Consider the following 21,086-nt stretch of genomic DNA (forward strand, 5'->3'; position numbering starts at 1 on the left):
AAATACTACTAACGTACTAGGTAGAAATTCAACAACAAAAACAAGAGAATACAAAGACATATAACAAAAACTTTAAATATTCCCCCAAAATGCAAAGCTTTTTTTTTTTAAGGTTTTATTTATTTATCTGACAGAGACACAGCAAGAGACGGAACACAAGAGGGGGAAGTAGGCTTCGCTGTGGGGGTCGATCCCAGGACCCTGAGACCACGATCTGAGCTGAAGGCAGAGCCCTGATGACTGAGCCACCCAGGTGCCCCCAAATGCAAAGCTTTAAGTGAGAAAGCAAACATTTTTTATACATTTTTAATTGTGGGGAAAAAAAGATAATTTCACTGGACCTTGAATTTTTACATAATTACACCAACTTCAGATAAATGCTTATAACCCTTGGCAAACACGTTTTCTTTCACTTACTCCCTGCGGGGCTGGGATGAGAGCATCCTGCTTGGCAGGGCCGAGGCGTGGGCAGTAGGAACCCAGGATTTGTCTCGCGGGCCTCACTTTGCTTCTACGAAACTGCTAAGCTCTTCCAAAGGCGCTGTGCCATTCTGCACTCCCGCTGGCCCGAGAGCTGTGGCGTCCCCACAGCCTCTCCACGCCGAGTGGGGTCGGTCTGTGCGTGCAGCCATCTAGGACGTGTGTCGCCACGAGTTAGTCCAGAGTGCACACGGGTCTCCGCCTCGGTTCCCAGCACAGCGCTCCTGAAACGCTTGTGATGCTCTAAGTGTTAGAGCACTGGGGGCATCTTTCCTTCCACAGACTGGGGGCTGGTCCCACAAAGGCCAAGCCCTGACGACAAGCTGGGGGCCCTCAGCCCCACCCCCGGCCTCCAGAAATGCATCGCTAATTGGATCGTGCCTATGTGAGGAAACCCCCGTAAAATCCCAATAGTACAGGGTCCAGGGCGCCTGCAGGTTGGCAAACACGTGCACACACTGGGAGGGCGGCCCACCCGTCTCCACGAGGACAGAAGCTTCTGCCCTTGCTCAGGACGCCTCCCCCCAACTCTCCCCTACGTCTCTCTCTGGCCGCTCCTCTGCACCTTTATTATGTAATAAATGGGTAAACGGGTTCCCCTGAGTTCTGTGAGTTGCTCTGGAAAACGGATCAAACCCAAGGAGGGGGTTGTGGGAGCCCCTCATCTGTAGAGCAGAAGGACAGAAGTTGGGGGCACCAAAGCGGGGGAGCAGTTCTGCGGGACTGAGTCCCTCAGCGTGGGATCTGGCGCTGTCCCCAGCGAGAGCATGAGAATTGTCAAAACCGGAGGACACGCAGCAGGTGTCCCGGACCCGGGGTGCAGGAGTGCGCCGTGCGGTGGGAGCGTGGAGGACCGGGCAACCAGCGCTTCTCGGAGTCCGTTCTTCGGTCCGTCCACGGTCTTCACCGGGGAAAGTGCCTGCCCAGAGCTCTCTGGTTCCTTTTTTCTTTTCTTTCTTTCTTTCTTCTTCTTTTTTTTTTTTTGGTTGTTTTCTCGAGCACTGAGCGCTCCCTGCACAGCCGGGCGCAGCCCTTGGTCAGACACGACTCGCGGACACCTTCACTCAGGACCTACTCGGTGCTTCATTTTCTGAACGAAGGTTCTTCATTGTAGCAAAATGTGTCGACTTCTTGTATGAATCACGCTCGACACCGAATCTAAGAAGTCTTTGCCGAACCCCAGATCACAGAGACTCGCTGTTGCTGCTCTGCAAGTCGTCTCCCGACGCTCGTCCCACGCGAGGTCTCGCGTCCGCGTGCGGCGGGAAGTGGGGGCCGGTGCGCTCGCTGGTTCGGTTCGGCTCCGGCTCGGACATGGGCTGCTCCAGCGCCATCGTGTAAGGGGCAACTTCCTCACCCACCCAACGCCGTCACGCCTCTGTCAAAAGGCAACTGGCCGTACGTTCGCGGGTCTAACGCTGGACTCGCCCCGTGGAGCATCGCATCCTTCAAGCCAGCGCCACGGCGGCTGACGTGGGCGCCGCCACCGTCCCCCCGCGGGCCAGGCAGCGGCCGTCCTCGACGCCCGATCTTGGTGCCGTTGCGTCTCCGCACAGGTTTTGTGACCCGCGGCCCGTCTCCGGAGCGCTCCTGCCGGGCCTCTGCTTGGGACGGCGCCAGCGCCGCCGTCGACCCGGACAGAGTCTGGGGGTTCACATCGGTATCTTCCCTCTACACAGTCAATGGCCTTTTGAGGAGAGTTAAATATTTGTCGGGTCTTTCACTCCTGCTCCCGTGGTGGCCCTTTCCGGGCCCCTCTCTATGTTCCGCAGACCCGGACTTGCCGCGCCGCTGGCCTCCACACGAAGAGCTTGCCCTACGTTTCCTGTAGTCTGAGTCACTCTTTCAGATTTGGTACATTTTAATAAATATTTAGCTCTTTTTTAAATTTTTAAATATTTCTTTAAAATTTGAGAGTGAGAGAGCATGAGCCTTCAGAAGGAGTGGGAGAAGCAGACGCCCCACCGAGCAGGGAGCCCGACGAGGGCTCGATCCCAGCACCCCAGGATCACGACCTGGGCTAAGGCAGACATTTCCCTGACTGAGCCCCCCAGGCGCCCCTTACATCTGGTTTTTAAAGATACTTTCGGAGCGTACATTTTTAGGCAGATAGCTTTCCTGTTTTTCATATTGTAAAGATGTCGCGCTTACATGTCTTGGCTTGCATCGTTTCCAACGAAGAGTTAGCTGTCGGACTCACCGGGGCTCCTTAGTCCCCCATGTCCCCCTTTAAAGACGACCGCGTTTGGAATTCTGACCCATCGTGTCTCGGGGTCCTTCTCTCGCCTCTCCTCGGGGACTCCGACGATGCGCACGTTCGTCTGCCCAAAGCTGCCCCACGACTCGCGGGAGCTCGGTTATTTCCGTGTTTCTCCTCTGCTTCATTCTGGTAGTGCTAATCTTTTCCTCTGAAATGTCAGTTCTGCTTTACTTTTAAAAGTTTTTATTGAGGTATAACTGACGAATTTGTATGTGTGGGGTGTAGATGCGATGATATACGTGTACATTAGGGTTTTATTACCGTAATGAGGTAAATTAACAAATCAATCGCTTCACGTATTTTGTTTTATTTTTTCCTTTTGGCAAGAATGCCCAAGATCTACCCTTTGGGCAGCTTCCAATGCGCAGCCCAGTCATCAAGCTGTACACCAGCACCTCCGACGCAGCCAGTGCCCCGACCAGCGTCTCCTCCCTGCACGCCAGGCCCTTGCAAGGCCCATTTTATTCTGTTTCTCCGTCTGCTTCCTTCACTCGGCACGACACTCTAGACGCGTGCACGCTGTCACACACGGCAGGATTGCCTCCGTGTGCCCTGTGGTGTGTGTGGTGTGTGTGTGCGCACCCGTATACGCGCACACGTTCTCTTTATCCGCTCGCCGCGGGCGTCAGGTTATCTCCCTGTCGTGGCTATCGTGGCTAGCGCTCCGACGAGCGCGGAGCACAGACAGCTGGTCCAGGGACTGGGTTCACGTCCCTTCGGGCGTATTCCCAGGAGCAGCGTCGCTGGGTCTCCCGCAGTCTGGTTTTAGTTTCCCGTCGTGGCTGTACCACTTCACTTCCCGCCTCGACTGTACAAGGGCTTCCTTTTCTCCACATCCCTGGACATCTGAAGGGGGTGGGAGCCAACACCTGTTACCGCCTGTGTCTTTGCTGACAGCCACTGTAACGGCTGTGAGGGGACACCGCGGCTTCCATTTTAGCCCCTGACGGTGGGGGATGGTAACTTCCTCTTCACGTACTGCTCGGCCACCCGGGTCTCTTCTCTGAGAAAGTGTTTACGCGGGTCTTCAGCTCATTTCATTCACTAGAGTACTCGGGGTTTTGCTACTGAATTACAGGAGCTCCTTGTCTGGTTTAGGTGCCAGCCCCTTCTCAGACACCCAGTCGGCAAGGGCTTCCCTCCTACGCCCTACGCTGCTGCTCCACGGTCGACCGTTTTCTTTGCTGTTTGATGTAGTCCCTCTTGTTTACTTTTGCTTTCATTGTCAAAGTCAAAACGTCGCCAAGACCCACGTCAAGAAGTTCTTCCCCTATGTATGCGCATGGGAGAGGCTTAATGGTTTCAGGTCTTCAAGGTCTTTAATCCATCTCAAGTCAGTGTTTGTGAGTGCTGAAAGGGGGGGTCCAGTCGCACGCCTCTGTACGAGGTCGCCCGGCTTCCCCAAGGTGTGCTACCGGGGCTTTGCCAAACACCAGTTGGCATTATGCGTGTGCACTGACTTCTGGGCTCCCGATTCTATTCCGCGGCTCTCCGCCTCTGTTTCTAAGCCAGTACGCCATGATTCCGATTCCTGTCGTTTTTAACGGGGACGCGAAGAAGCAGGAGACCCGCAGCTCCGCTTTTCCTTCTCGAGAGTGCTGCGGCTCTCCGGGGGCCCCACAGGCTTTCCACAAGCTTTAAGATTATTTTTTAAAGATTTTATTTATTTATTTGACAGAGATCCCAAGTAGGCAGAGACACAGGCAGAGAGAGAGAGGAGGAAGCAGGCTCCCCGCTAAGCAGAGAGCCCAATGCGGGACTCAATCCCAGGACCCCGAGATCATGACCCGAGCCGAAGGCAGCGGCTTAACCCACTGAGCCACCCAGGCGCCCCTAAGATTTTTTTTTTAATCTTTTGTGAGAAAGACCATTGGAATTCTGATAGAGATTGCATTGAATCTGTAGATGGTTTTGGGTAGTATGGGCATTTTAACAATTTTAGTTCTTCCAATCCATAAACATTGAATATCTTTCCATTTACTTGTGTCTTCCTCAACGTCTTCCATGAACACCGCGCAGTTCCGGGCGCTCAGGTCCCTAACGTCCTCGGTTAAACTCACTCCTGAGCAGTTCGTTGAGTGTGATGCTGTCGTAGACGGAGTTGCTTTCTCAAGTTCTCTTTCGGATGGTTAGTTTTAGTGCACAGGAACAACAGATTTCTGTTGATTGTGAGTTTTCTAACTTTACTGAATTTGCTCATTAGTTCTGACAGCTTTTAGGGGAACTTTCCTTTTAGCTTTTCACCACAGAGTACGATGTGAGTTGTGGGCTGGTCGCAGGAGACCTCTGTGGAGACAACATCACTCCGTGTCCGGTTTGTTGAGCGTCGTATCACGAAAGGATGTTGAATTTCGACAAACGCTTTTCTTGCGTGTATTGAGATTATCACGTGGTGCCTACCCTTCTTCACATTGAGGTGCGGCACCACAGTTACTGGACCCGTCTGCGCTAACCCCGCCTTGCGTCCTCGGGAGAAGTCACGCCCGCTCTGGGCACCTGATCTCCATGACGCGCTGAGTCTGAGCTGGCCTCCATGTCCATCAGGGACACCGGCCCGCACTTTCCTTCTCTTGTAGTGTCTTTCTCTGGCTGTGCTATCAGAGCAGTGGTGGCCTTAAAAGTGAGCAGGGGAGTGTTCCTTTCTCTTCAGTTTTTTGGGGTTTTTTTTGAACACTTCATAAAGGACCGGCATCAGTTCTTTAACGTCTGGTGTAATTCCCTGGTGAAGTCCTCTGGTCCTGGGCATTTCTTCGTCGGGGATTTTTTTTACCAGCTCAAGCTGCTTGCTAGTTGTCAGCCCATTCAGAGTCTGACTCGCGGTTCTGTCTCGGTAGGTTTGTGTCTCTGGGAACAGAACCCACGGGTTATGGTCTCCTCGGGGCGCAGCCGTCCTACGCCCCTTCACGTCCCTGGGGTGTCAGCGGTACCGTCTGTGCTTCCACTTCTGGTTTCGTGGGAGTCGCCTCTGTTCTGTGTGCGTCTACGAAGCCCATCAGGTCCGTGTGAGGGACAGGTCCCTGGGGACGGCGAAGGGCCGCAGACCCTGCGGTTACCGGGTCGCCGTTCACTTCTGCTTCCAGGTGTGGTAAGACTCGCCCACGCCCTGGGTGCTCCGACGCAGGGCACACAAGCACGCACGGCGGTCCCGGCCTCGTGACTGGGCGACGTTTCTCACCAGAGAACGATTCTCTGTCCCGCGGAGTCTGTTCCGACTTCGGGTAAGCGCGGGGGTCCGGCTCCCGCGCTCACCGTCCTGCACGCGGCCCCAAGCGGCCTCCTGTGGGCAGCGGGCGGCCGGGCCCGTCTTCGACCCGCCGTGCACTCGGCACCCCGTCTCCGCGGGGGAGAAGCCGGTCCTTCTCCGCCACGTCGCCATGAGCAGGAAACGACTCACCCCTGCCGGCTTCCTCTCCGCCAGCCGGTGTCTCTGCTGCGGCGCCCCCCCTCCCCCCTCCACCAGCCCCCCTCCCCCCTCCACCAGCCCCCCACCCCCCCACCCCCCCACCCCCCAACCCCCCACCCCCCACCCCCCCAACCCCCCCCTCCTCTCCCCCGCCCCGCAGGCAGCCGAAGCTTCCAGGAAACACCCCGCGGCGAGCGTCTGCTCAACCTCCTGCAACCACACAAAACTCCCTTGTCACTACTCCCCACTACACGGCATGTTTCCCACGTCACAATTCGCGATTTTCATGTTTCGTGCCCGTTACCTAGTCACTGCGGCGCGTCGTCCCGAGTGACTCTGTCTTCCAGACCGCACGGGCCAGGCTCCGGCCGCACCGGCCCCCGAAGCGCCGGCCGACGCGTCCCCGCTGCCCGCACCGGTGCGCTTCTGACCCCGCCCTGTCCTTTCCCGTGAAGAACTCGCTCCGCTCCCGTCTGCCTCCGTCCTCCGCTGCTCACGGACAGCCTCGCGGGACAACACACTCCTGCCCGGCAGCTTCTGCCTTCCGCGCTCGGAATGCGTCGCCCGGTCCCTTCCTGGCCTGCGAGGTCTCTGCCGACAAACCCTCCGACGGCCTCACGGCGACTCCCTTGGATGAATCAGCGTGATTCTCCTGCTGCTTTCAAAACTCCTTTATAATAATAATACTTCGTACAACAAACCGTCCGGCACTTGGATTCTAAGATCCTTCGGTGCAGTCTTCGCTGGGTTGAATCTCTCTGGGACCTGTGAGCCTCGTGTCCTTGGACGACCACCTCTTCTCCAGACTAGGGAAAGTTCAACCGTTATTTTTTTAAACCTGTTTTCTTGCCTCTTCCTCGTCCCTTGCTCTCTGGGACCCCCGGGACGCGCACCCATACTTCACGTCGGCCTTCTGTACTGTTTCGTTTCTTCGGGGAAATGTCAAGTGACCTTTCAGTTTACAAATTCTCTTTTCTGCTTGGATCAAGCCCCCGACCAAAGCTCCCCACTACGCGTCTCGCTTCATTCCCTGTATTGGGTCTTCAGCACCAGGGTTTCTAAGAAATCCTCATCGCCACTGAACTTCTCATTTTGTTCCCCTTATCCCTGACTTCCTTGAGTCTCTCTCTCTCGTAGCTGCGCTTCCTGGAAACAATCACTTCGAATTCCCTGGCACTTCACAAACCTGTTTCTTCGGAGCACCTCACTGGAAAATTGTTGTGTCCCTTTGGTGGCGTCGTGTTTCCTTGTTGTGTGTGTCTGTGATGATGTCTGTGCATCTGATGAAGAAGTCTTCCAAGCGGTGCAGTCCAGTTCCGGCGGGGAGAGACCCTCCCCCGTGGGGCAGGGTGACAATGCCAGCCAGGGAGACGTGGCCGGCAGCTCTAGCGCAGGGAAGGCCCGGTGTCATCGTCCCCACGCAGCTCCGCCAGCCGAGGTCAGCCTCAGCAGACACGGTAGGGTTCCTCAACGGTCAAGGCTGCTGGTCTCTAGTTTCAAGGTCTGTTGGGGTCCGTGGTGGCGAAGGCTGCTGGGGACCTCCTGATTCCTTTCTCTCCCTCAGGGGAGGTCGCAGCCATGGGGATCTCTTTGGGCACTAGGGCTGGGCTACAAGCACTCTAGCAGCACTGGCCCTGACCCCTGGCCCATGGGCGCCCGAGGAGCAGCCGCAGAGCTGGAGACTACGTCGGGAGGCTTGCAGAGCAACGGCACTGGCTCTGGGTCCCGGGCACTGGCTGCTGACATAAGCAACACTGTGCTTACGTGGGTGTGTGTGGTGGCCAGGCATCAGGACCTAGATCGAACTGCTTTAAATTGCACTCCAGGAGCGATTCTCAGCCCTGTGTTCCCGGTCAGACTGTTCCTGGTCGGTGGCTCCCTCGCCGGCGTGCACGGGTCCCGTACGCACGGGCGCGAGTCGGATCCCAGCTGAAGACTCGAAGGGGGGCCTCGGGCCTGTCCGGACCCCCCCTCTGGTGCGGCTCGCTGCTCCCTGGCGCTCTGTCCTGTGAACCGGGACTGCTCTGGCCTCCGGGCGACCCACGGCTCCGCGGCTCGGCTACCGTCTCGGGCTTCGCCTGCACCCACCCCTGCGCCGAGCTGCGACCTCCCACCTCCCGAATTCCTTCACTCTCCGCCGTCTGGTCCCTTGAAGATTTGTGTCTCATATTTTGTTTGTTTTTTTTAGTTGTTTCAGACTTGAGAAACTTTTACTCCAACTTGGCCAGAAAAAAGTTCATTTCTTTCACGATGTCACTTTCATATCTTTCCCGCTTTTAAGGAAAGTTTCCCGTTCTTCTGAAGTATCATAAAACGACGCGGCTGTCTTTGTTTACTGTCCCCTCCGGGTGGCGAACTACCAGGCCCTGCCGCTCAGTCGTCTCCCTCTCCACTGCGCCTCTGCCCTCTTGCTCGGCGTTGGCCCACCCGGACCCCCTGAGAGTGACCCGGCATGTGGACTTTCCAACCACGCGGCCCGTCCCTGCACAGAGACCCTACGAAGAAAAAGCTGACAAACCCTGAAAACCGGAACACGCCCACTTCACAGAGACCGTAATGACCTTCACATCTGCTCACCTGGTCCACAAAATTTGCCAAGCACCTCCTGAGTGCCAGACATCATACGCTGGGAGGGGTCACAGCAGCAAGCAGGTCAGACGGGTCCCTGCCCTCACAGGGAAAATGGACGACAGAAACGTCACCATCACGAAGAAGGTCGAGGTGTAATCACGTGACGAACAACTTACCGGGAAAACAGCACGATTCCAAACCGAGACGAGCCAGTACCCGTGAGAAAGGACAAACGTACGACGTAAACTGAGATGCTCATATTTGTAGGAAGACACTTAACACATTTCTCAGCACACAGATGAAAACGAACCAAATAACACCGAGGCTGTTTAATGGACACACAGAATCCTTCACTTAAAAGGTGAAGACATCCTCTCCGAGTCCGCCAGAATACCTACAAACCCCAAGAACAAGAAATACGGAGTACGCTGCAAAGGGCCAGTGAGGAGAGGGAGGGAGCTGCGGTCCCAGAGGCGCGACTCACGGGGCTGTCGGCACTGGAGCTCCGCGTTTAAGAAAGAAGCGGGCCTCGGCGATTCCACGGATACCACAGGCCACGCAGCAGCACCGCCCTGGGGGAACGGCCCTCTCGTGGGAGGTCGCTGTCTGCGGGTGGGCTGAGCGGGGGGACACCCCAGTGCTAAGGTCGGGCCACTCTGTGTGGAAACAGAGGATGGGAATGACTCCGTAAAGAACTCTGAAGTCCTTCAAAAATGTGCCTCCGCTGGTTCCGGCCCCTGCGCTCTCCGGCCGCGCCGCCGTCCAGCCGCAGCCCCGCCGCACGCAGCCCCGCCGCGCACCCCAGCCTCCCTCCCAGCCAGCAGTGCCGTCCAAGGACCACCGGCCGTCCCGGTCCGGGTGAAGTTTTCCTTCCTCTTCAGAACAATTTCCAGACCAAGAGAACCACAGACGTGACGGCTCTCCCCGCGGAACTGTCTCACGACCCGCGCCACGGAGGGGACACTGCGCTGGGGCTGGATTTGGTGGCAAACGTCAGAGAAGCAGCCGAGGTCTGCGACTCACAGGGACTCTGGGACCAAACACGGCAGGTGCTCAGGGGCAAGTGCAGGACGTGGCGGAGGCGGAACGGCCCCAGCATCCGGGCGACCCCTCCCTCCTCTCGGGCTCTCACGGGCCGCGGCGCCCACCGCGGCACCCGCTGGTGTCGGGGAGCCGCGTCCACCGCGGGCAGCCCAGGAGCCTCGGTTCTGTCCAGAGCCCTCGCAGCCCCCGCAGTCAAGGCACACGCCGAGGTGCGCACCCGTGGGAAGCCCGGGCAGGGAGGTAAGTCTTTTGTTGGAGCCAATATTTTAACACGTATTTTTAAACCTTGAAAGTGCAATTCGCGAGTACTTTCGTGTCCGTGGACTTAGTACAGGAAAAAAAGGTAAGTACGGGTAAAAGCTTTAGGTACAAAATGCTGATTCCAGCCCCTTCTGTGAAAGCAGAGGGACGGGTGGGAGTGTCCAGTCATGGGGCTGGCAACAGGCTGTGGGTCGGCAACTCGGCGAGACACTGGCAGCCCCTCCGGTGAGTCGTGGGGCAGCCGGCAGCAACCTGGGCCGCGGCCTCAAGGGCGGCGAGATTGGGGGCACGAGCCGCACCCCCTTGCCAAGGGGCTGCACCCCTGCACAACCGGTGCCTCCTCGCCGCCACACCCCTGCTGCGGGCCTCGGCCTCACCCTCCCTCCCTGCCCTCCCCGAGCACGCGCCGCCGGCCACTTACTCTGCTGTCGACACTCTGCAGGTCGGAGAGGCAGGCGGAGGCTATCTCCTCACACTTCAAGGCCAGGGAAAGCCGGGCCAGTTCGAAGAGCAGAAGAAGTCTGCGAGTGAGGAAACAGAAGGGCCCCGTGTCGGCGCGGGCGTCAGGGGGCACGGCCGCGTGCTCCTCTACCCGACAGGGGAGGCAGCGGTCGCTGGTTAACCCCACACGGGAGACAACACCAAACAAACCTATGGCCACCGTCCCCAAGCCCGGCCCCCGCCAGGCCCTGATGCCACACTTGGCGGAAACGAAGAGCTCGGTCCGCTTAGGAAGCTGCTCCTCCTCCTGTGCCCTCAGACGGTACAAGCACAGAAGGGGACAGGGACGAGCAGCCCCGCACAGCCATCAGCACCCGACGTCACCGTCGGACTCAGCAGAGCTGTGGGAGCAACACAGGGAACAGACACGGACTTCCTGACTCAAAGCCCTTCCTCTGGCCACGGGACACACATCCGGAGGCACCGCTGGTCCCGGTCTCTGCAGAAAGCGGCAAGCGGATGCTAACGTCGTCTGGGAGTGCAAAGGACCCGTGACGGCCAGGGCAACTTGGGGAATGAGCTGGAGACCGGACGGCGTGATCTGAGGCTAGTGGAGCAGGACGGGCCCGGGCCCCCCGCCTCGACCTGACATCCCGGCCAGGCAGTTCTTCGCTGGGCTCGGGAGACCCAACCTGCACACCCAGGACCTCAGCAGCACCCCTGGCTGCCGGCCACCAGATGCCAGCAGCGGCTCCCCACCACGGCCCCCAGCGACCTCCAGACATGCCAAACGTCCCCTGGGACAAGCCGGTGCCCCTTCTGCCCTTTGCAAGTGAGCCATCGCCGTCTTACTTGGGACCCCAGGTGGACTGTCTGCTGTAATAACCGAGTCCAGTGTCGCCACCCTCCCGCCCCCTGCATTCCCACTGTCCCGGCCCGCCGCCTCCTCCACCTGCTCAGCCCCTGGAGCCCCAAGGGCCCGGCAGGCCTCGCCTCTTGACATCCGGCCCCTCCGTGCTCCCGGACCTCTGGCCGCCTGGACCCACTGCACAGGTTAAGAGGGAGAACTCGAAAAGGTACAAATCACAGAGTTTCAGTCCTTTTTTTTTTTTAAGTTTTAAACAGAACATTTTTCCCGCCCAGAATTCTGGGCACAGAAGCCCGGGTGGAAGGCAGTCAGCAGAGCCCCTCCCTCGGAGTCGGAGCCGCAGGCCGTCAGACAAGGAACCACCCCAAGCAAACACAGAAGGCAGCTGCGGCCAGTGAGACAGGAGCCCAGGCCGCACGGGACGGGCCCCTCCTGCAGCCCGAGCAGCACGTCTGGCGAAGGCCGACCGTGCGGGAAGCCGAGGAAACTGAGCTGTCAGCGTCAGGAGCCGCGACGCAGCCCCAGGGGCCACACACAGGAAAAGCAGACGTTCCTGGGAAAGGAAAGCCCGAGCCACACCGCAGGGGCAAGGACCATCTGCAGACCTGGAGGGTGGGAGGGTCTTGCTGGGCTCCGAGGCAGAGGTGGGGACCCGAGGCCAAGGCTGGCTCCCGCTGGGCGGAAGCACACGGCCCTGGACTTCTGGGGGACCCAGGTCAGCCTCGACTCACGGGGCTGCTGGGGAAGGACTGAGCAACAGGCCCCTGACTGGCGGGATAAATGTGAGTTCGAATTAGTCTTATATTAAATACCACATTTCTGTACATCAAAAATTAATGTTAAACACCTAAAAGGTACCCAAACTGGGACAAGGGGTAAACACAGGAGCTGGAGGGCCCAAGTTTTAAAACAGAAAAAGCTTCTGCGAGTCAGTAATGAAATGGTTTATGCCCTTATTAAAAAACTGGGCAAAACAAGTGTATAGGAAACTAATACAGGGGAAAATGCCAGGAAACCCAGGACAAAACAGCGGCAGTCCGAGGGAGGGAGCAGTGGCACGTCCCCTCCTCCAATCTGCCCTGCGGCGACCAGAGAGGTCAGAGGCCAGGGTCTTCACAGGTGGGCTCCACACGGCTTTTGCAGCATGTCTCAAGTACCCCAGGGTCCCATTTCTAGAAACTTCCTGGAGCTGCCCATATCAGTAGCGAGACCCCAGGGCAGGGCCCAGCTGTCACACGGCCGGCCGGAGGGGACGCGGCAGCCGTGCAGATGCGTGCCATGCGTGTGCACGGCCTCTCTGACCCGACGAGCTCTGGCTGACTCCCCAGAGGGCCTGAACACCCACGTTAAGAACTTCGCTGCAGACAGTCTGTGATGTAGAACAGCCTCACAATTTCTATGGGAAAAGCAGTTCACAACCTGTGAGATGTTAATGCTGGAGGTTCACACTGATCCATTTCCAAACTCCTTATAATTATTGCATGTTCAATTTGAAATAAGAGAAAAATGATGGATTCCATCCATTCAAAGATTTATTTGTTTTAGAGGGCGTGAGCTCGGGGTGGGGCACAGGGAGAGAAAATCACGAATGGACGTTGCACAGAGCAGGAAGCCTGACGAGAGGCTCGGTCTCACATCCCTGACATTGTGACCTGAGCCGAAACCAACAGTCAGATGTTTAACCAACTGCGTCCCCAGGCACCGCAATGATAAAAATAAATTTAAAAATATGTATAGACACCCCCCCCCCCATTAAGTCTGTATAAATGCAAGAGCCGTGGAGGAGCTCCTCCAGAGTGACAACACGGACAGGAGACATCTGGGGCCCCTTCACCCAGTCTACCACGGGCGGCCTCCAGAGGCCTGGCTCACAGCCTGCGTGACCCCGTCCTCTAGGAACGCGCAGCCTGGCGCCTGACCACGTCCCCCACAATTCCGACTCCCCGTGCGCAGGTCAGCGGTCCCCAGCCGGCTCCGACAGAGCACCCCCGCGCCCCGCCGACCCCCGCATGGCAGCGGCACCGGGATGCCCGTCCGCAGGCAGCGCGAGACAACGGGCGTGTGTCGTATGCCGTTGGCCCCGGGGCAACTTGTGACACAGCGACTGGTTATCACACCCCCTAGACGAGTTTCCGGAGGTGGCAGTGATGGGCTACCAGCTACTAATTGGCTTAAACAACAGAATTTCATCTCGTACAGTTTTGGAGACAAGGAGCCTGAGGTCCAGGGTAAGACCCGTCCTACTGGGTCGCCGGCAGCCTTGTGCTCATCGGCTTGTAGCTACGATGCTCTAACCTCTGCCCCCGGCGTCACCCGGCCTTCTGCCCCATGAGAATCTGCACCCCAGACCTCCCTCTTCTTACGAGGACCCAAGCCACCCATGAGGGCCCACCCCAAGCCGGTATGACCCCACCCGAGCCTGATGACCTCTGTAAAAACCCTGTTTCCAAATAAAATCATGTTCACCAGAAGCAAGGGTTGGGACTTGAATAGGTCTTTTTGAGGGACACAGTTCCACCCATAACACCCCAAAATTAAGGAATGAGTGACAGAGTGAAAAAATACACAAGTAATGATTACAGACCTTGGCCACAGTGTCTCGTGAGTCGGGAGTGCGGAGGAGGGACAATCACTGAGAACTCAAAGGCCGTCGTTCAGAGGCCGCCCCACAGCGGAGCGGTACGCCCCGCGGTAATCGGGGCACACAGATGGGACCAGAGCAGGGAGGCCACTTCAGCCACCACCGCCGCAGGGTAGGGCTGGCGCTTCTTCCTCCGAGTCACGGGGAAGCCCGCCCGTCATCCCTGCGGCACACACCAGGGCACGCCTCCTGCTCCTGCCGACAGCCGCTGGCGCAGCTCCCCGCTCCCGGGAACCCAGGCCGGGAACCCAGGCCGGGATGTCTGCAAACGCCAGCGGCGCCAGGGGATGGAGGAAGGCGCAGACTGGAAAGCAAAGTCCGCGGGCAGAGGAGTCTGGCCGCGACACGTTTCACGGCTGCTCAGAAAGCTGTGAGATGTGTCAATACCCTGAAACGTGCCCATGCTGGGAAGCTGAATTTGATTTTAAAAGTACGACTTGAAGTTCCATATCCCATACGCTCCCCGGACAGCACAGACCTCGAGGCCCGAACCAAGAGCAGACTCTCCGCCGGGGCTGACCCTGCTGCGGTCCGATGACCACGTAGACGTGACGGCGGAAAAACGCGAACACTTACTTCTCCTCTCGGACCGCAGGGGAGCGCTGGTGGTTGTAAGAACTTAAATGTCCGTAGGTCTCCTTCAGAACTGCACCCACATCTTCAGGTAACTCATTCTTGTCCAATTTCCTAGAATTTATTCAAGCGTTACGTCAGATTTGTTCCAATTACCCTAAGAGACACAGAAGGTCTAGGGACCTGTGTTTCCCACTGCACAGAGGCCTTAAAAAGCCTCGTCCCTCGATGCTTCGCTGTCCAAGATGACTTCTCCTACCTCCTTACGCCCCTCGCTCCCAGAACAGGCCGTCTCTCCCCACACAGGCCTCTGCCGGAACCAGAGCCCCAGGAGGGCAACCCTGCAGGCTGGCTGGGCCCTTGGTGCCTCCCCTGCTCAGGACCCTGGGCGGCAAACCGCCTCCCTGTACTCAGACACACAGCGATCTCCCCGCGGACCTCGCCTCACACGCTCTGGATCTCCCCACGGCTCTTCCCTCGCACACGGCGGCTCTCCTCCTGTTTCACCCCTCCGGCCGCTCGAGCAGGTGTCTGCCCGCACCCGGGTCCCTGCTTCCTCCACTTCGGACCACTACCGTCAGGGGCTATCCAAGTCAACCCCTCCTGTTTTGCTCAATGTCAAGGTCAAGTGTGAAGGCTCATCTGGAAGGGCCTCTCAGACAGAGCTCGCCCCGCCAGTGCCTCTGCTCCTTAACCACTTTCCTCGCTGGCTTAGAAGCTACGCTCACCCACTGGCAGCCTCTCTGGCCACTTCTAGGTAAAGGGAGGCAGAGTCCCGTCCTCTGGGCCCCGCCTCTCCCTCCTGTCCCACCGTCACCCACCCCCCGGCACGGCCACATCCCCTCTAGGTGCCACAGACCCTGAGTCGGCACCTAAAACCCCTAAACCACTTACGCCTTCAGCATGTTGATGTGGTAAGTGACGGCCAGGCTGGTGGAGGCTGTCTTCTCTTCCGCTAACTGGAGCTCGTCCGCCAGTCCATGTCGCACCTGTCACGAGGCGGACGGGAGTTATCCGTCGGTGTAAACAAATGATTAGGTAGAAATCCCGATATCAGTTATTATTTTACAACTATTTCTCTCTTAAAATAATACTTAGAACGAGTAAGTACCTCTTCCTTAATTACATTTTATACTTAGTTTTCATGGAGAAGCCAAGTTGGTTTCCCATACGCCAAAGTTAGCAGAAGATGACATTCCCCGAGCACGCTCTGGGGTTTACGATTCCTTAACCGTAACACATCTTCTGCTACGAGTGAAATAGTCCGAGATCACAACGAAGGCAAAGATCTTGGTTTTTTGTCAACGGATGCACAACGCACGTGTGCTTTTCTCTCGGTGGAGGGACCCGGCCGTGGTTACACACAGTTCCCCAAAGACGACATTTAAGAACTTCCTTCTGCCCGCCTCTCTCATGTGCCAACTCACCATGACGGAATAGATGTGTCGGTACTTGTGCGGCACGTTGGCTTTTATGAACGGTGCTGCGGTGACACAAAATTTTGCGGCCTCGTCCTTTTTTCCGGCTTGGAGATAACAGTCCAGGAGCTCCCTGGGTAATATAAACCAACTAGATATTAAAACCTGGTAAAACCGTTTCCCACCGCAGATGTCTAATAACCAGGTTATTGTGCGTTTATTACGTCTCGCAAACTTCAGAAAGACACACGGCTCCGCCGGCTCCCTACTGCGCCCCCGCGGCACACGGCTCGGCAGCGTCCGCGAGCTGTGCTACCCTTGGCAGCAGGGAAAGGAAATGTCTGCACTGTAACTACCTCAAACATCTAAAATAGTATTTTTCGTTAAGATCGTACTTATACTTATTTCCTAAACAGCCATACAGCAGGGAAAGGAAAGCCTATGGATTCTGGATTCCAAGTTCAGGGCCCGTCCCTAGGCCCCCCTTGCAGACACTCCCCCAGTCTCTGGCCTGCATGTCGTGCTCCCCAAAGATAGGGAAAGTCTGGCTGCTCGCCCCCTGGTCCCCTCAGCACAAGGATCACACGCTGACCGTGTGATCTCACCGTGGCTTCTCGGGGCTGTCTCTCCGGTGATGCACTAGGCACACACCTCCCTAAACAGGGCCATCCTGGCTGAGTTTTATGTTGCTAAAACGTCTACCCCATTAACAATTTACTGAACCGAGTTAAAACCACAAGCCAGGATCATGACCCAAGCTCACATTTCCTGGGTTCTGAGTCCAAGCACTCGTCTTGTTATAACCCCCCGTGATCAGGACGCTGTGATTTCGTCTGCAGACCTCATCAGACAAGACACACACAAACGTAATTGTAGCTACAGATTAGAAAGCAGTGATATCCGCCCTGCCCTGGGACATGACCCTCCTGCCAGGAGCGAGCGGGAGAGGCAACAGGTCAGAGGCTGCCGGTGCGCTGCTTAGGGACCCACGGCCGGGCGTCCGACTCACAGCATCAGCTCTGCTCGCCACTCCTTGTCTTCCTCTGCAGTCTGGTTTAACACGCTGACAACCTGGGAGAGGCTGGAGAGCAGATGGTGGTGATAGCCCGGCTTGAGGAACGGCCTCACCATTTGCCAGTAGAGGACCGATGCGTTATACACCAGGAAGTAGTACCTGCAGGGCACGCCAAGGTCATCCGAGAGCAGGTCCCTGCCCACCAGGAGCCCATCCCAAGCCAGTCCTGGGTCCCCGAGTCCTCTGTCTCCAGCAGAAGGCAACAACGCGATCTGAGCCGCTCTGGGCCAATCGCACCCACACGGCCTATGCAGGAGGGTGTGGAGGCTACAGGTCAAGTCCAGCCACGATGACCTGGCCACGTGAGTCCTGAGGCCGGACTAGAGAGCCCTTCACCCGTTCGGTCATTCCAAAAGTGATAGGCTCCCTGTGAAAACGCACCAGCCAGCAAGGTCTCCTTTGGTTCCCAAGAGATAGACAAGAAAAGGCAAGTGCAGAGGGGATCAAGGAAGGCTTCCTGGAGGAAGGAACATCCTGCTGAGACCAGACAGCAGCGCAGGGAAAGGGTCTGGCAGGTTAAAAAAAAAGAAGAGCAGAAACTTTGGGGACCAAAGCCCCCATGCCTGAGCGTGAAGTGCAAAGTGGAGCAGGAGGCGGGGTGGGCAGGGGAGCAGGGACCCCTCAGACGGTGGGCTTCTTCCTGAAGGCTGGACAGAGCCTGGAGGAACCTGAGTGAAGGTCCCACAGGGGACCTCTGAGAGGCCAGCTCTGCCTTGTAAGGCCCCAGGGGCCTGGGGAGGAGACCGTCAGAGCACTGATCCGGACACCCAGGGAGCGAGTCGGGATTCCACCTGCACCTCCCGTAAGCGGTGCATCCTACTCAAATAGGTCGAGTTACTACCACGTTGCGTGCAAACGTAACGGCTTCTCTAACATTTCTTTTTGATGAAGGAAACCTTCAGTAGGAAAGTGTGCGGGACTTGCAGCTAAATCGCTGTGCACGTGAGGCCTCGGCCCGTCTGCCAGAGGCGACGTGGGCGAGCGGGGGCCGGGGAGGGAGGGACCCTGATGCTGAACCCACAGAGGCCCAGAAAGTAAGAGGGCCATGGAGACCGGCCAAGGGAGAAGTTCCCACAGACAAACGCCATGTGGTCACAGGAACCGCAGGAGACAAAAGGGTGAAGCCAAGGGACTCTGTGCTCGGCCCAGACCTACGCGTTAGCGACAGAGCATTCGGCAGGGCACGCAAGGACAACCCCCACAGTCTCAACAGGCAGAAGCACGTGGTAAATCCTGGTCCTGGACCTTTTACCCAATCCCAGTTAGAAACGGCCGATTCTATTACGCCTACCTGGGTTCTGCTTTTGCAAAGTTTATTGCCTTCATATACTGAGTCACACAATTTTCAAATTCCTCCTAAAACAACATAAAAATTCAACATTATATTGAATTCGCCACTGAAACATCAGTCATTCGTCGTCGCCACGTCCGTGGACATTAAGCCGCCTACGGACTGGCCTGGGAGCCTGTGTGAGAGCAGCCGGAGCCGGGGCACCTCGCGAGTCCGCACGCACACCCGGCCCAGGTCCAGGGCAGCTGTCCTGGGCACGACCAGAGCGGGAGCCTGCAGACGCCCAAGGTCAGACAGGAACTTGGGGAAAGCACAGGCGGGGAACAGGCCCGTTTCCCAGCACTGACAAGGAATCGCTCGCGGACCTTCCCCTGGAGTTCTTGAGGGTTTGCCTGACCCGACTGAAATTTCGGGAGCCATTTCGGGAGCCGGCGAGACTGTAAGTCTTTTGACACAAGATGTAACATTTTGAGAGAATCAAGGCAGCCTCGGGGAAAACCCGGAGCGGCACAAGCCGTTAGCATTTGCTTAGGAACAGGGACCTAGTGCGGGGGGTGCAGTGGGGGGCTGGCTGCGCCCCGAAAAGCTTCACCCTCCAATGGAGGCCTGCCCTCTGGGGCGTCTCTCACCAGGTTTTCCGTGGACTTGGGGGCACAGAGCTGGGCCCTGCACAGGTGCGCTCGGCCCAGGAACTGGGTGACGGGCCCCTTCACCTTGAAGTACATCCGGAGGCAGTCATCGCTCAGGGCGGGGTGCCCCATCTGCAAGACACCGCAGTCCTGCCACCAACACCCCAGAAGGGGTGTCTGGCTCTGAAGACAGACCTGAGGACCGCATCGCCCCACCCCCACCGGGGGCGCCTGCTCTCCGCGGCTCCGCCTCCGGCTCCCAGAAACAGCGACCCTCCTAGGACACCGCCCCCGCCCCCGCCCCGCCCTCAGTACCTTCAGGGCTTGTTCTGCGCACAAAACAAACAGATCGGGGCTGAAGCTTTCCATGGGGTCAAACTCTGACCTCCCGAGGTTGGCCGACTTAATCAGCTCGTAGGCCCTCTTCAGGGAGGCCTCGTCTGCAGGGGCGCAGAGAAGAGAGCGCACGTGGCTCCGCTGTGCGCGGGGACCAGTGTGGGAGGGGCCTGCCGTCCGGGCTCCGCCCCCCGCGGACCGGGCTCCACCCCCCGCGGTTCGGGCTCCACCCTCCGCGGTCCGGGCTCCGCCCCCCGCGGTCCGGCCTCCGCCCCCCGCGGTCCTGGCTCCGCCCCCCGCGGCCCGGGCTCCGCCCCCCGCGGACCGGGCTCCGCCCCCCGCGGTCCTAGCTCCGCCCCCCGCGGTCCTAGCTCCGCCCCCCGCGGTCCGGGCTCCGCCCCCCGCGGTCCGAGCTCCAGCCCCCGAGGTCCGGGCTCCGCCCCCCGCGGTCCGAGCTCCAGCCCCCGAGGTCCGGGCTCCGGCCCCCGCGGTCCGGGCTCCGGCCCCCGCGGTCCGGGCTCCGCCCCCCGCGGTCCGGGCTCCGCCCCCCGCGGTCCGAGCTCCAGCCCCCGAGGTCCGGGCTCCGGCCCCCGCGGTCCGGGCTCCACCCCCCGCGGTCCGGCCTCCGCCCCCCGCGGTCCGGCCTCCGCCCCCCGCGGTCCGAGCTCCAGCCCCCGAGGTCCGGGCTCCGGCCCCCGCGGTCCGGCCTCCGCCCCCCGCGGTCCGAGTTCCAGCCCCCGAGGTCCGGGCTCCGGCCCCCGCGGACCGGGCTCCACCCCCCGCGGTTCGGGCTCCACCCTCCGCGGTCCGGGCTCCGCCCCCCGCGGTCCGGCCTCCGCCCCCCGCGGTCCTAGCTCCAGCCCCCGAGGTCCGGGCTCCGCCCCCCGCGGTCCGGCCTCCGCCCCCCGCGGTCCGAGCTCCAGCCCCCGAGGTCCGGGCTCCGCCCCCCGCGGTCCGGCCTCCGCCCCCCGCGGTCCGAGCTCCGCCCCCCGCGGCCCGGGATCCGCCCCCGCCCCGTCCGGCCTCCGCCCCCGCCCCGTCCGGCCTCCGCCCCCCGCGGCCGCACCCCGCCCCAGCCCGCCCCCGTCTGCACCAGGCCCGAGCGTCCGCAGCAGGGGGCAGGCATCCCGAGCCCCCGCGGAGGACGACGACGCGGGCCGCGGGGGTCCGGCGGCGGGGGTGGGGGCGCGGGCCGGACCGCCTCCAGTGGGAACCCCCCGGCCGCCCCGGGTCTGCGGTCCGCTGGGACGGGTGGGTCGCCTCCCCGGGGGCAGGGTCCTGGGGGCTTCCGGGTCCCTCCGGCCGGGGACGGGGCCCCCGCCCACCCTGCTGGCTCTGGGCGCGGGCCAGCTCCTGCGTGATGACCAGGTCCATGGCGCCGCACCGAGCGCCGCGGGCTTCCTCCGGCCGCCGGCGGCGGGGCGTTGCCTAGCGACCGAGGGGACGCGGCCGGCGCTACGGGTCGGCGACGGGGCCACACTAGGCGGGGGCGAACCGCCGCCCGGGCCCCGCCCTGAGCGCTCCGTCCCGCGCGTTCCCGCCAGCGACGTGGGGGCGGGCGCGCGGCCCCGCGGCCGGGGGATGCGGAGCCAGGGCAGGGCGCGCTCGCGTCGGGGCCCCGCGCCGCTCCCCCCACCCTCCCGGGGAGATGCTGCAGCCGCCCCGCGCCCCCGCCCGAGCAGCCCCCAGGTCGGGGACGCCCCTGGGTCTGGCCCGACTGTTCCTGCCCGGACTCCTGCCCGGGGCGGTTCCCGTGCGTCCTGCAGACCCGGATCCCGCGCACCGTTGCTCGGCC

General features: G+C 59.7%; 1 protein-coding gene across 7 annotated transcripts in view; it reads right to left on the reverse strand.

The window, feature by feature from the left end:
- CFAP46 (cilia and flagella associated protein 46) overlaps nt 1-20,730 on the reverse strand; it is a 90,721-nt gene extending 69,991 nt beyond the window's left edge. For 5 of the 7 annotated variants that reach the window (XM_032313248.1, XM_032313249.1, XM_032313247.1 and 2 more), the window contains exons 1-9: nt 20,617-20,730; nt 19,271-19,395; nt 18,956-19,087; nt 18,327-18,391; nt 16,970-17,134; nt 15,970-16,093; nt 15,437-15,531; nt 14,546-14,656; nt 10,441-10,540 (exon numbers count right to left, since the gene is read on the reverse strand). In XM_032313248.1, coding sequence (XP_032169139.1) covers nt 10,441-10,540; nt 14,546-14,656; nt 15,437-15,531; nt 15,970-16,093; nt 16,970-17,134; nt 18,327-18,391; nt 18,956-19,087; nt 19,271-19,395; nt 20,617-20,665 — 966 coding nt within the window. In that variant the 5' untranslated portion in view covers nt 20,666-20,730. Of the gene's footprint in view, nt 1-10,440; nt 10,541-14,545; nt 14,657-15,436; nt 15,532-15,969; nt 16,094-16,969; nt 18,251-18,326; nt 18,392-18,955; nt 19,088-19,270; nt 19,396-20,616 lie in introns of those variants that run through there. The other 2 variants (XM_032313250.1, XM_032313252.1) reach the window with 2 other exon arrangements.
- Nucleotides 20,731-21,086: the final 356 nt, after the last annotated feature.

The sequence above is a fragment of the Mustela erminea genome, chromosome 14, assembly GCF_009829155.1.
Source record: "Mustela erminea isolate mMusErm1 chromosome 14, mMusErm1.Pri, whole genome shotgun sequence".
NCBI classification, from domain to species: domain Eukaryota; kingdom Metazoa; phylum Chordata; class Mammalia; order Carnivora; family Mustelidae; genus Mustela; species Mustela erminea.